Source organism: Galeopterus variegatus, unplaced genomic scaffold, assembly GCF_000696425.1.
Source record: "Galeopterus variegatus unplaced genomic scaffold, G_variegatus-3.0.2 Scaffold58, whole genome shotgun sequence".
NCBI classification, from domain to species: Eukaryota; Metazoa; Chordata; class Mammalia; order Dermoptera; family Cynocephalidae; genus Galeopterus; species Galeopterus variegatus.
The window spans coordinates 474,072-487,475 of record NW_007726169.1 but is presented as its reverse complement, the minus strand read 5'-3'; the positions used below and the strand labels follow the sequence as shown (position 1 = coordinate 487,475).

At 48.8% G+C, this 13,404-nt stretch overlaps 1 protein-coding gene across 2 annotated transcripts in view; it reads right to left on the bottom strand.

The window, feature by feature from the left end:
- The window catches only part of CCDC135 (coiled-coil domain containing 135), a 37,426-nt gene extending 25,637 nt beyond the window's left edge, over window positions 1–11,789 (bottom strand). Inside the window, exons 1-7 of one of the 2 annotated variants that reach the window (XM_008574854.1) lie at window positions 11,747–11,789; window positions 9,001–9,243; window positions 8,440–8,614; window positions 7,277–7,402; window positions 6,371–6,565; window positions 4,464–4,622; window positions 3,160–3,378 (exon numbers count right to left, since the gene is read on the bottom strand). In XM_008574854.1, the coding sequence (XP_008573076.1) occupies window positions 3,160–3,378; window positions 4,464–4,622; window positions 6,371–6,565; window positions 7,277–7,402; window positions 8,440–8,614; window positions 9,001–9,206 (1,080 nt within the window). In that variant the 5' untranslated portion in view covers window positions 9,207–9,243; window positions 11,747–11,789. The remainder of the gene's footprint in view (window positions 1–3,159; window positions 3,379–4,463; window positions 4,623–6,370; window positions 6,566–7,276; window positions 7,403–8,439; window positions 8,615–9,000; window positions 9,244–11,746) is intronic. The other variant, XM_008574862.1, reaches the window with a different exon arrangement.
- Between the last annotated feature and the right edge of the window lie 1,615 nt (window positions 11,790–13,404).

Genomic DNA, 13,404 nt, shown 5'->3' with positions numbered 1-13,404 from the left:
AATCTCTGTCTTTTAGTATTTTGAATATATCATCCCACTCCTTTCTGGCTTTTAGGGTTTGTGATGAAAAGTCTGATGTTAGTCCGATTTGAGCTCCCTTATAGGTGACTTGATGCTTCTCTCTTGCAGCTTTTAAGATTTTCTCTTTGTCTTTGAATTTTACCACTTTGACTATAACATGTCTTGGAGAAGACCTTTTTGGGTTGAATACATTTGGGGATTTTGAGCTTCCTGAATCTGAAGATCTGTGACTTTTCCTATACCTGGGAAGTTTTCTGCCACTATTTTGTTGAATATGTTTTCAATGCAATCTCCTTTTTCCTCCCCTTCTGGAATACCAATGACTCAGATATTTGAGTGCTTAAGGTTGTCTGATATCTCGCTCAGATTTTCTTCAATGCCTTTAATTCTTTTTTTTTTTTTTTGTCTGCCTGTGTTATTTCAAACAGCCCATCTTCAAGGTCAGAAGTTTTCTCTTCTGCCTCTGCAGGCCTGCTGGTTAAACTCTGTTGTGTTTTTTATTTCTTTGAATGAATTCTTCAGCTCAGCAAGCTCTGCTACATTCTTTTTCAGGGCATTGATTTCCTTGTACATTTCTTCTTTCAGGTCCTGTATACTTTTCCTCATTTCATCATGTTGTCTAGTTGAGTTTTCTTGTATCTCATTCAGTTTCCTCAGAATTATCACTCAAAATTCCTTGTCAGATGTTTCAAGGGCTTCTTGTTCTACAGAATCTAGAGCTTGAGAGTTATTACCTTTTGGTGGTGTACTTTCTTGATTTTTCATATTTCTGGTATCTTTCCTTTGATGTTTAGTCATTGTGGAAGGGCGTTTCACAGTCCACAGGTTTGACACTATTGTCTGGCTATGATGTTGCTGGGGTTGCCAATTTGGTACAGCTGCCTCAGTGTCTGCTTGGTTGGCCACTAGTGCCTCATGTGTGTGGTTGCCTCGGGTCTTGGGCCTCTCCAGGGAGCCACCTCTCTGGTCAGCATGCACTCGGCCAGGCTGCTGAGTCAGGGTGTGTGGTCTCTGCCGAGCTTCCACCTCCCCTGCTAGACATCTCCCTGCTCTTTGTGCACTGGGTTGGGCTGCTGGGTCGTGTGGTGGCACTGCAGGGCACGTGGTCTCTGCAGAGCTTCCACCTCCCCTGCCGGACTTCTCCCTCCTCTGTGCGCACTGGACCGGGCTGGGGATGGAGACAGGTGGTGGCGGTGAGGCCTACCTGCTGGATCGTGTGGTGGCGGCACCGCAGGGCTTGTGGTCTCTGCGGAGCTTCCACCTCCCCTGCTGGACTTCTCCCTGCTCCGTGCACACTGGGCTGGGCTGGGGATGGAGACGGGTGGTGGCAGTGAGGCCTACCTGCTGGATCGCGTGGCAGCGACACAGCAGGGTGTATGGTCTCTGCCTTACTTCTGCATTTTAAAATGGTGGATTTTATGGCATGTGAATTGCATCTCTATTTTATTTTATTTTATTTTTGGCTGGCTTGTAGAGGCATCAAATCCTGGACCATGGTGTTATCAACACTATGCTCTAACCAACTGAGCTAACCGGCCAACCCTGTGTCTCAATTTTAAAAAGGGAAACAAAATCCTAACCAGTCTAATTCACCCACTTAATAGAATAGAAGGAAACGTCATATGATTATATTAAAATATGCAAAAAAGCATTTGATTAAAAAAAATTTGTTTGATTAGAAAAACTGCTAGCAAACTAAGAAGAAAAAGAAATTTCTTTAGCTAGATAAAGGACAGCTACAAAGAAATCTACAGTAAACATGAGCATTACACAAATAGTGAAATGTTATGATATGAAGGCTTTACTTGTGAATCAGGAATGACACAGGATGCCCAAGACCCCTATCTTGATTTGACATTATACCGAATGATGTACTAACTGGAGAAATAAAGCAAGAGAAAAAACCAAAAAGTATCAGGATTAAAAGGAGGAAATAAAACTGTCATCATTCAGCAATATGACTGTATGTAGAAAATCCCAAAGAATTAATAAGCAAGGCTAAAACTTGCTAGATATGAGGACAGTCTGTAAAAAGCAATTGCATTTTAAGGTGAAACCATAATGCAATCCCCTTATGTACCCACTAGAATAGCTAAAATGAAAAAGACGGAAAATATCCAGTACTGGCCAGGATGTGGATGGAGCTCCCGGAACTCTCAAACCCTGCTGGTGGCAGTGTAAATTGGTGCAATCATTTTGGAAAACAGGAATTATCTACCAAAACTGAACCTGTGCCTATCCTGTGACCCAGTAGTTCCTAAGTTTTTACCCAACAGAAAGTGTTCACTGAAATGTATAAAGAGGTTCATGGTAGCGCTATTCAAAATAGTCCTAAACTGGAAACAATCTAAATATGCAGCTGTAGAATGGATAAGTAAGTTCTGGTGTATTCAAATAATGGAAAATTAGTAAACAATGGAAATGAACAAACCACAGCTACATACAAAACAAGGATGAATCTCATAAGCATAACAATGACTGAAAGAATCCAGGCATAAAGGGTATATACTGTATGATTCAATTGATGTATAGTCCTAAAACAGATGAAACTAATGGATGTTAGAAGTCAGGATAGTGTTTAACCCTAGGAAGATGGATGGGTTAGTGACCAAAAGGGGACATGAGGGGGATTCTGGGATGCTGGTTCTGGTTATGTAGGTGTGTTCTGTATGTGATAATTGAATGAGATGTACACTTAGGATTGTGCCATCCTCTGTACAGTCTTGTATTTGTGTGTGTGTGTGAGTGTGTGTGTGTGTGTGCGTGTGTGTGTCAATGTTTATTTCTTGATCTGGGTGCAGGAAACGGGTCTGTTCGATTTATGGAAATTCATTGAGCTATATACTTAGCACGGGTGCACTTTTCTGCAAGTTCATTACACCTCAATACAAAGTTTTAAAAATTCATTCACGCAAACTAACAATCCACATTTTAAAAGGATACACAAGTCAAAAGAGGGACAATAACATATCAGAATGGTTATTTGTGGGCAAGGGAGTTGGCTGTGGGGACACAACTATGAGGAAAGTCCAAAGCCCTCATGGCTTGTTGCCAGCTCTCCCAAGGTCTGGTCACCATCACTTCCCAGCATTTCCCCCAGCTGTGTGTTCCATAGCCACCCAGGCCCCCACTAGGCACCTTGCAGCAGTTCCAGCAGTCCTGCATGTTGACCCAGTAGTTCTTGTGGTTCCAGAGGCTCTCGATGCCCAGGAAGTGGTCGTCCTGAGTGCTGTAGCTGCGTGCAGTGAGTGGGTCAATGAAGAAGCTCTCAGGCACCTCACGCTTCCCTGACAGCACCAGGACCCAGCAGTGCACTCGCAGGCCGAGCAGGGCATCGGGCTTTGCCTTCTCCGCCTCCTGCAAAGGAAATGCGGGTGACCACAAGCCACATGGGTGGGAATGGGGGCATTGGGAGCCCAGACATCTCCCTGGGACTGGGGAAGCCGTGGAAGAGCTGAGTCCTGGTACAGTCAGCACTGACGGCTGGCTGCGTGACCTCCCGTCTCACCATCTATCACCTCACCTTTGAGCCTGTTTTTTAATCAGTAGGATTGGAGGGTCTGACTAGATCTGTGGTTTACACACTGGGCTCTTTGGGGCTCTACATATCTGGGATTTACTGACTATATGTTATGGTTCAGGGTGAAATTTCATCCAAAGAAAGGTAATTGGACACTGTCTGGCTTCCTTATCTGCCTCCCACTGGGAGCACCGTGACTGTGTCGTGTTCATTATTGTATCCCCAGGGCCTGGACTAGAGGAGAAGCTCAGTAAATACTATGGAAGGAACAGAAAGAAGGGAGGGAGGAAAGAGGACAGGAGGGAGAATATGAGTGTGGATATTAGAAAGAAAGATGGGAGGGGGCCGGCTTGTGGCTCACTCGGGAGAGCGTGGTGCTGATAACACCAGGTCAAGGGTTAAGATCCCCTTACCGGTCATCTTTTTTTTAAAAAAAAAAAACAAAGAAAGATGGGAGGATGGATGGATGGGAGGACGAATGGCAGGATGGATGAATGGGAAGACGGAGGGAGGACGAATGGCAGGATGGATGAATGGGAAGACGGAGGGGGAGACGAATGGCAGGATGGATGAATGGGAAGACGGAGGGGGAGACGAATGGCAGGATGGATGAATGGGAAGACGGAGGGAGGATGAATGGCAGGATAAATGGGAGAATGGGTGGGAGGGTGGATGGGGGCTGGCCAGCATAGAATGGGCTGCTCCAGGCAGGAAAGCTCTGACGTTAGTAATCTCTCCACAGAAGCTTGCTGACTGCCAGTGGGAGATTCCCACATGGCCAGGAGAAGGCAGAGGATGGTTGTGGGAGGGTCTGGGGGTCCATAAGCACATCCCTTCCATTATCTGTGCCCGTTTTCCTATCCCTAGCAGTCCGTTCTCCATAGCTGAGTGGGGGACTGAGGGCTCAGGATGGCGTACCCACCAGGAGACGCTCCTCCTCCTCCCGCAGCCGCTTCTCCTCCTCGGCTTTGATCTTCTCCTGCCTCTTGATCTCCTGCTCCTGCTCAAACCTGCTGGTCAGGTCCCTGGGGGGTTTGATGGCGTACTTCTTAGGCGGTGCCTTCTCCTCCTTCTTGACACTCTACCACCCAACAAGAGAAGAAGTGTCAGTGGTCCTGAACCGCTAGAAGCTGAGACCCAGCCAGTGGACTGGGGGGTCACAGCTACTCTGAGCCTGCAGCTTTCTGGTCCTAAATGCAGAGGGAGCCCCAGCTCCAGCTCCATAACCGTGGGAGGTCCTCTCACGTCTCTGGATCTCAGGCTCATCTATAAAATGGATGGCGAATAATAGGAACTTTCTCCCTAGGCCCATTCTGAGAAGTAAAGACAGGAAAATGCCCATGTGAGGTATCTATGGGGCAGGAGCTCAGGAGGCGTGATTTTCTCCTCCTCGTCCCCCACTGCAGATCCTACCTGTGATCTGGATCTGATCCAGAAAGTAGGGAGTTGGACTTTTCAGATCTTGTCACTGGAGGGTTTCAGAGAAAGAGTTTGCTGGACCAGGAAGGAGAAGAAAGTCTGTGTGTGTGTGTTTATAAATGTGTGCTAGCCGGTGAGAACTATTCCCAAGAAAAAGTATGTCTGAGGCTGCAGAAGTGGGCTGGTGACATTTATGAGGGAGACGTAGTGAGTCTCCAGGGTGTAGAGTCAGACAGACCCAGGCTTCAGTCCCTGGGACCCCATTTACCAGCTATGTGACTTGGGCCATTCTATTTTACCTTCCTGTTTCATCTCGACATACTCATCTGGAAACTAAGAGTGATAATATCTACCAACAGGGCTCATCTGAGAAGCAACTAAGTCAATGGATATGAAAGTGGTTTATAAACTGGAGAGTTAGCTATATCTGTGAGTTATTGATATAATTTTAATTAATTAATTTTGGCTGAGCTCAGAGGCCTTTGAAGCCAAAGCCATAAAGGAACTTTTTCTCCATCTTCTCCTGGGGAGGCGGGTCTGAGAGAGCTGGGCTCTCCTGGTGCCTTCCCTCCTTCTTGCCCTCCCTCCACCAGAGCGCTCACCCTGGGATCCCCAGGTGCTTGCTCGGGTGTAACACAGGTGCAGATGCTTCATGCTGGATGCCCCAGGCCCCGAGACCCCCATCCCCGAGCTGCAGACACCCATGGGGGCTTAACCCTGATCACAGAGTCCTGGAATTCATCCAGTTCATGACAAGCATGTTTTGTCTGTAACATGACTATTTTCCAAATGGAAAGAGATGCTTGTGTGATGCCAACAATTAAAATTTTAAAACATTTCTTGTGTTCACAGCAGGCTCTGGTTATTATGGAGCTCTCAACAAACATACAAAAACACAACCACCACCCACTGGAAGGTGAGGGGTTTTTTTTGTTTGTTTTGTTTGTTTGTTTGTTTTCTTTTTGCTATTAACAAGGAGTCTTTTTACCTGGGGTGAGGGGGGGAGTTGCAGAACTGAGAACCAAATATCTATCCACTTGTCTGTTATTTCCTTATTTGAAAACAGCTAGATGGATTTTTATCAAATGTATAGGATAAACTTGGAATAGTTTGACCTAAGATGCAAGCCACATGGCGTTCGTAAACTTTACCTACTGGAGAGCATGGTAGCTGAAACTGACTTAACAGTAAGCTGAGAGGGACATATTAAGACACCGAGAACAGAGAAATCACCAGTTTGAAATACGAACTCCAGGGCAGCTGAAGGGCTGCTTAGTAAGTGATGGACTTGCATCTGTGTGGCCAGGGCAGGGGGAGAAGGGACAGGGACACACATCTTTAAGGACAGCATGACAGTACTGGGAACACACATCCTTTGGGATGCCACGGGCAGCATGAACCCAGCCGTACCTCCTTGGGCTTCAAGGTGAGTGGGCACACCTCCCGCGTCAGGTCCATGTGGCACAGGTCCTGTGAGCCATAGCCAATGACGCAGTAGGCATCGTAGCCAGAGCCAATGAGCATGGAGCAGAGCAGTGTGCTGTAGTCGAAGCAGTTCCCCTTCTGGTACTTGAGCACCGTGGTTGAGGAGTACAGGTACCGGGGCTGGCCACAGCGGGTCAGTCAGCATTGCAGGGTGCCCCACTGTCCTGACCTCTCTGCCCCACCAGCCATGGCCCACCTGTCAGGGGCTGGGGCCAATGTACATGCTGGACCCTAATAGTGTTCCTACTCTTTCCAGGTTAGGGAGGCTGCTAAGAATGGGATGAAAACCAGACCACATTCAATCTGCATTTGCCTGTAATTTTAAGGGGCTCATGGGATTTCTGACAGGGAAGGACTTACAGACTGTGGAAGCTTCTGGTCTAATGCCCTCTGATTAGTAATTTTGTTGTTTTACTCCAACACTCCCCTCCTTCTATCCTCCATTCTTTCCTTCTCTTCCCTTTACCTGTCCCTTTCTTCCTCCTTCCCTCCATTCTCAATGAAAAGCTGACAGAGCTGGTCAGAAGCTCGAAGATGGGGCTGAGGGCCATGGGCAGCTGGACCCTCCCCTCTCTCCTTCCCACCCCTCCTGGACTCATGGAAGGGGGGCTCTGAAGGCAGAGACAAAGGACACAAAGAGGTGGGGGCCAGGAGACCAGGCTTGCTGTGCGCCTTTGAGCAAGTGGCTGTCCCTGTCTGGGCTGGTTTCCCCTTAAGGGGTGTCAGAGGGGCTGTGGCCTGAGCCTGGCTGAACCTCCTTCTCCCAGACCTGCCTGGTTTCCTGTCTTAGACCTTCTGGGCCTAAGGATGCAGCCCGTGAGTGGCACTCACCGGCTTTAGGGGGTCAGGCAGGGGCACCATGGTGAGGAAGTCAGAGACAAACTGGGCACAGCTGTCCCAGTTGTAAAGGTCAGGGTAGGGCATCAATGTGGGCCGGATGGTTGTGCTCACGAACTTCTGCAAGAGGAGAGATCACACCAGCGGGGCCATATGTGGTAGGGGTCTTTGATATCCGATGCCTGGTGGGTCCTTCCTTAAATCCACAGGGAGACCCAGAGCCCTGAGCAAATGCAGGAGGCCAGGCACTGGGTGGCAGAGCCCCTTGCCAGGAAGGCAGTGCCCAGGTCTGGTGTATGGCAGCAATCGATGGGGCAGTGGCAATGACTACCAAGGACCCATCATATCACCGGCCCTGGGACAGCACAAGCTTATTCTGGATTTGCGCTGCAAGGGCCATGAGGGATTCCTTCTTCCAACCCCCAGGCCCCCCTACGGCCCAGAGAGACCTAGGCATCTGCCTGAGATGACCCAGCAAGTCAGGGCTGAACAAGATCAGATCTCCTGTTTCCCAGGCTTTCTGGTTTCCTCCCAGGTGTAATGCCCTCCCCGGGGCCTACAGAGGTTCTGGGCTGGGAGTGGCCGGCAGCCAGTGCAGTCTCTAGCCCCAGAGGCTGGCTCTGTCCAGGAAAGGGCAGAGAAATAAGAAAGTGGACCAGGACAGGCCCCAGGACCTGAGCCCTGGCTACTTCCTCTAGCTCTGTAACCCAGGGCACATCCCTAAGTCTCTCTGGGCCTCAGAATGGCATGGGATTCATTTAAAGGTTGCAAAGTAGCAGCTCACAGGCTGATAGGGACCCACAGACCTGTTTTATTTGGCCCACATGGTGATTTTTAACATTTGTGTTAGCTGCCTGCATTTAAAAATCAGAAATTCCCATACAAATCCTGATTCTCCTCTTCTCTTGATCTGGTAACCCCAGGCCTGTATTCCCCCTGTAGCAGTCAGCAGCTGCCTTGTTAGGAAGGGCATGGAGTTTCCAGACCACCCAGCACACCAGGGGGTTCACACTGAGCCCACCGGGGCCTGCTGGCATTTGAGTATATGCTGCCCCTGGACTAGAAGCTCTGACCCACGAGAGGTCTGGGATTTGGCGCTACCTCCCTCTGCCCTCTGCTCTTTGCCCCCAGCCCTGCCCTCCACATCCCAGCCTTACAGGCACTTCACACTCATTCAGGGGGTGCAAGAAGAGGGGCACACGGTCTGGGCACAGGTGGCTGTAGTGGCGGGAGAAGTTGTCTGCCACCTGCAGCAGGTGTTCCTCCTTGAGCGTGTTGGTTTTGTAGGAAAGGGGCAGCTTGGAGATGTCAATGGTGTCGTTGGTGAAGATCCTGCACAGTAGCAGGGATGGCATTAGTCAGAGTGAGGCCCTTCCTGGCACACAGGGAACACTCGACCCACCCGAGCTGCCATTGGTGTTACCCCCTCCTCATTTAATCCTCACAACTGCCTAGGAGGCCACTACTGTGATTAACATTGGCACTTTTAAATAGATAAAGGGACTGAGGCACAGAGAGGTTGAGTGACCTCCCCAATGCCACACAGCTAGTGAGGAGCAGAGCGGGGACATTCAGGTCAGGCAGTCTGAAAGCAGCGCCCTCACTCTTAACCACCCCCCTCCCTGTCCTGGTCCCCCCTCCACGCCCAGGCATCACCATTCTGCCCGGCTCTTCCCGTGCCCAGCCCCAGTTGCAAGACCACACCCTGACACACTCACGGGAGCTCTTCTGAGATGGGGATCTCAATCTCTGACAGCTTCTTCTCCAGGTCTCGGAGCATCTCCTGCGTCAGGATGGTTTCCTCCCTCCGCACCTCGGGTGGCCTCATCACTTTCTCAGTCCTGTCCCCTCGCTCAGCCCGCTCAGCCGCCTCCTCCCGCTCGGCCGCCTCCTCCTCCTCTACTTTCTCCTTCAGGACCTCCATTCTGGCACGTCTCTGGCTGCCTAGACAGGGAGCGTCTCTGCGGGGACTGTCAGACCAGGAAGGAGCCGCCAAGACCACCCAGGCGTCCCGGGGAGGCCTGGGAGATGGTTTGGGTGGTTTAGATTACATAAGGAGGAAGCAATTCCTCCTTTGATTAAACTTCCTTTCAATCCAGGAGAAAGTCTCTGTGTGGCGCTAGCACATCCGCAACACCTTTGTAACACGTGCAAATCTCCCTTTAAAATAAGACAAAGCAGGACTCACTTTGGGAACCATCATCAGTGCAGGAGCAGGGAGCCCAACCTTACTAACATGCTTTGCTTCTAGTATTTTTATTTTGACAGTTACCTTTTCCTTATGGCAAAGAATGCTAACTCTGTAGGGATCACTGTAGTATTATAAAGTTTCCTATTTAAATATATTTATTAACTCCAATAAGTGAATTGGTTTAAAGAAAATCATTCATAACAGTAAAGTGATTAAGAATGTGGCCCCAAAAAGTGAAGGTGACAGATGAAGGATATCTGATCTTGCCAAACTGGAAACTGAGGTAGAGAGAATGTTAGGACAGGGCTGCCACCAAGGCGCCTGGACAAGGGGCTGGGGGAGGGGGTCAGGGGGTGACATAGCCTGCACTCTCCTGGCTAAGCCCTGTGTCAGCCCAGAGGACAGCTCTCACTCTGAGATTCACGCCAAGACACCATATATGTGCTGTGTGTCCTAGGCAAAGCCTCGCCGAGGGGGACTGCTAGACACCTGACCAACAATACAGTCCCCGCTTCCATATGGCAGAACCCCAGTTTTGTTGGGGCCATGGTGTGCCTGGCTTGAAATGTTTAGCTTCTCAGACTTTCTTTCAGCTAGACGTGGCCCTCTGATGTGACCCAGTTCTGGCCAATGACATGTGAGCAGAGTGGCTGGGTGGCCCTTTGCCTTGCTCTCCTCTTCCTGCCTGGAACAGGGACAAAGCAGGAGGTGGGGCAGCTGACACAAGACTGTGCAGTGACCGCATATGAGGCCCAAAGCTGCCTGCTGAGGATGGCAGAGCAGAGAGACAGTGAGCTGGAGTTCCAGTGGCACAGCAGAGGCCTGGAGTGAGGAAATAGCTTCTACTTGGGTCCCTGTCACATGCTGCCCAGTGCCATCCCAGCTCAGACACCAGTCTCCCACCTCCCAGCTCAGGTCTTTCCAGTTCCCACCTCTAATATCTATTTTCATTACAGAAAACAAGGCAAAGGTCCAGAGAGGAGAATGACCTAACCCACAGACGTGGTAGTGGTGGTGGTGGGAGTAGTGAGGAATGGGGAGAAAAGAGCAGGGTCTCCCCAGATTTGTCATCACCTCCTGGGGGAGAAGCCAGGATCAAGAAGGCAAAAGGGACCAGGTCCCACCTCTCTGCTCCGCATCCCTTCTTGAACCACCTTAGCCTCTTGGGGAAGTAAGTCACTGGCCACCTGCCAAAACCAAGCCAGATTAGGGAGAAAACCTCTGCCAACAGCTCCTGCTGGGCCCTCAGTTTCCCCTTATGCAATATGAAAGAAGGAACAGTTGTTTTCTTTCCAATTTTGACAATCGGTGCTCTAGAAGGGGCTGCACGCTCCTGTTGCTGGAGGTCGGCCTGTTTGAGTCCCGGGTGGGTCAACATCACAGCTGAGCCTTGTGTCCAGCAGGCCTGTTCAGGACCCCAGTTCTCTGAGGGTGAACGTCCCTCTGTGTCTGCCAGGCAGGCAGCATGGCTCAGTCACCAGATCCATTTGTCGGCCTCTTGGGCCCAGAGAGAGATGAGCCCAGGGAGGGCAATAATAACCATTACATGGCATTTTCAGTTCACTGAACACCTTCTGTGTGTGAGGCCCTGGGCTAAGGGTTATACAAAGATAATCTCATTTATCCTCTAATGCCCCTATGAGGCAGACACTCTTATGATACCCACTCTGCAGATGAGAAGATTGAGGCCCAGAGAGGTTAAGTGCACTAAGGTCACAGCTAGTAAGCGGCGATGTGGGATTTGAACCCATATATTTCTGGCTCTGAAACCCATGCGTTTCAGGGCCTAAAGAGATGGGGAAGTCCTGGAAAGGATGGTAGGGGGTAGGGGAGTGGTGAGCAAGGAAAGAAATGGGATGGAGAGAAGGCCAAGTTGTCAGTGTGCAGCGGTGGTTACCACTGGGGCAAGCACTGAGATGGGCCCTGAGCCCAGGGTCAGGGACACCTTCAGAGGCAGAGTTGGCGAGAACCGCAACACTTTATTTTCTACACCAGCCTGCCTTTTCAACTTCAGTCCAGTTTGGGGAGGGCAGTCCTGCCTCAAAATTCTCTGGACCCTGCCACCACCCCACAGGTCCTTGCCTGCATCCTTCTGCCCAGCAGCAACCTCCTCCTCTCCACTACAGACACAACACACACACACACCCCAAAAACTTCCCCAGAAAGATCAGTGCTGGAGGCCCCCAGACAGAAGAAGCCCCTTTACCCCATCCTCCTCCTCCTCCCACTGCCAGGAAGGGTCCAGCCTCCCCCAGTCCCTGTTCCCTTCTCACCCCTCCGAGGACAGCCTGCACTGTCTGTTAGCTCGTCTCCGTGGTAACAGCTTTCAGAAGCTGAGGGCAGGTCCCTGGAGAGGAGACTTCTGGGAATTGCAGTCTTCTGTGATCATCCAGGTTCCTCTGCCCATGGTGTGCTGGTACAGTGGTATATGAGCTTGCGAGAGCTGATTGTTCAGTTTTTAGGAATTTCCGTGAGCCAGTTGTCAAACAGCCATTATTAAAAATTAAATTATATAAATTTACAAGTAAATAATTATATTAAAACAAAAGTAATAAATACTTAAAACTCATCACTTCCTAATTAGTTTACTATGTTTCATTATCATCTATGTTTTTGAGGTGATTTGTATTTATTGCATCTGTACCATGGAAATACTACATAATAATGAGCTACTTTTACAGCTCTTTCCAACTTCCGTTCAGTGATGTCAGAGTGATAGCTTAAAATTGGCCATGGGGTTATTTACACCAGGGAAATTGGCAAATGCTACAGAGCAGAGCTTTTCTCCCAACAAGCCAATTGTTAAACATTTACCAGCACACCACTGCCTCTACGCACTGCACAGTGAATGTGGCCTTTACCAAGATGGATGGGTCCTGGGGTGACTGCCACCATGGTGGACAGAGCCAGGCTGCCTGACTGTGTTCTGGGTTCTAGTCCAGTTTGGTCCTCTGATTTATAACCTTGCAGGACAGGGAAGTCTTATTCACTAGGTTAGTGGCCCATGAAAATGTTTAATTTTAATTTCTTTTAAATTCAGAAGAAAAAAATGAATAGAATAATAATGAATATATAATTATGAATCCACCTGGATTATATTTGTCTTTGTACCAGTACAGTCTTAAAATATAATTTTTACTGTTTTGTTTTTGGAGAAAGGGGCCCAGGAAAGTCATAAAGTGGCCCTGTGTAGGGTGCGGATGTGGGCCCAGGAGTGATTCCAGAGAAGCACTGTCAGTGTGCTGGCATGATTGCTGCTGTTTATTGTTGCTGTTATTGGTGGAAACTTAGGAATCGTCTCAATTCTCAATAATAAAGAATGACTTTGGAATATAATGTAGCCATGAAAAATAAAGTGTGAAGGATAAATTAAACTGGAGAAAGTTCATTAGACAGCATGTGTGTTTTTGTTTTCTGTTTTGTTTTCTGCAGCTAGCCAGTGAAGGGATCCTAACCCTTGACCTTGGAGTTACCAACATCGCACTCTAACCAACTGAGCTAACCCACCAGCATGAGACAGCATGTGAACGTTGGTCTTGGTATGAGTCTTGTGATTACCTCTGTGCAGAATTTGCATGGGATGAGGGCAGGTAGGGAAGAAGATAAAGGAAAACAGGTGATGTGTTAGGCTGGTGGAGTGGAAGACAGGCTTTGCTTTTCTTTTTTTCCCCATGCATATCTCATTGCTTTTACATATTTATTTATTCCCTTTTCTCCCTATACCCAATCCCATTCCCTACCCCCTATAGGCAACCATTCTGATGTATATATATATTTTTTCCAAAACGAATATTGTTTTGCATGCTGGTATTTTTAATGTACGTAAATAATGTTGTGTTAATATCTCCTTCTGTCTCCTATATTTTCACTAAGAGCTGTGTTTTTAAGATCCATCCACATTGCTGTGTGGATCCATACTAATTACCTCTTC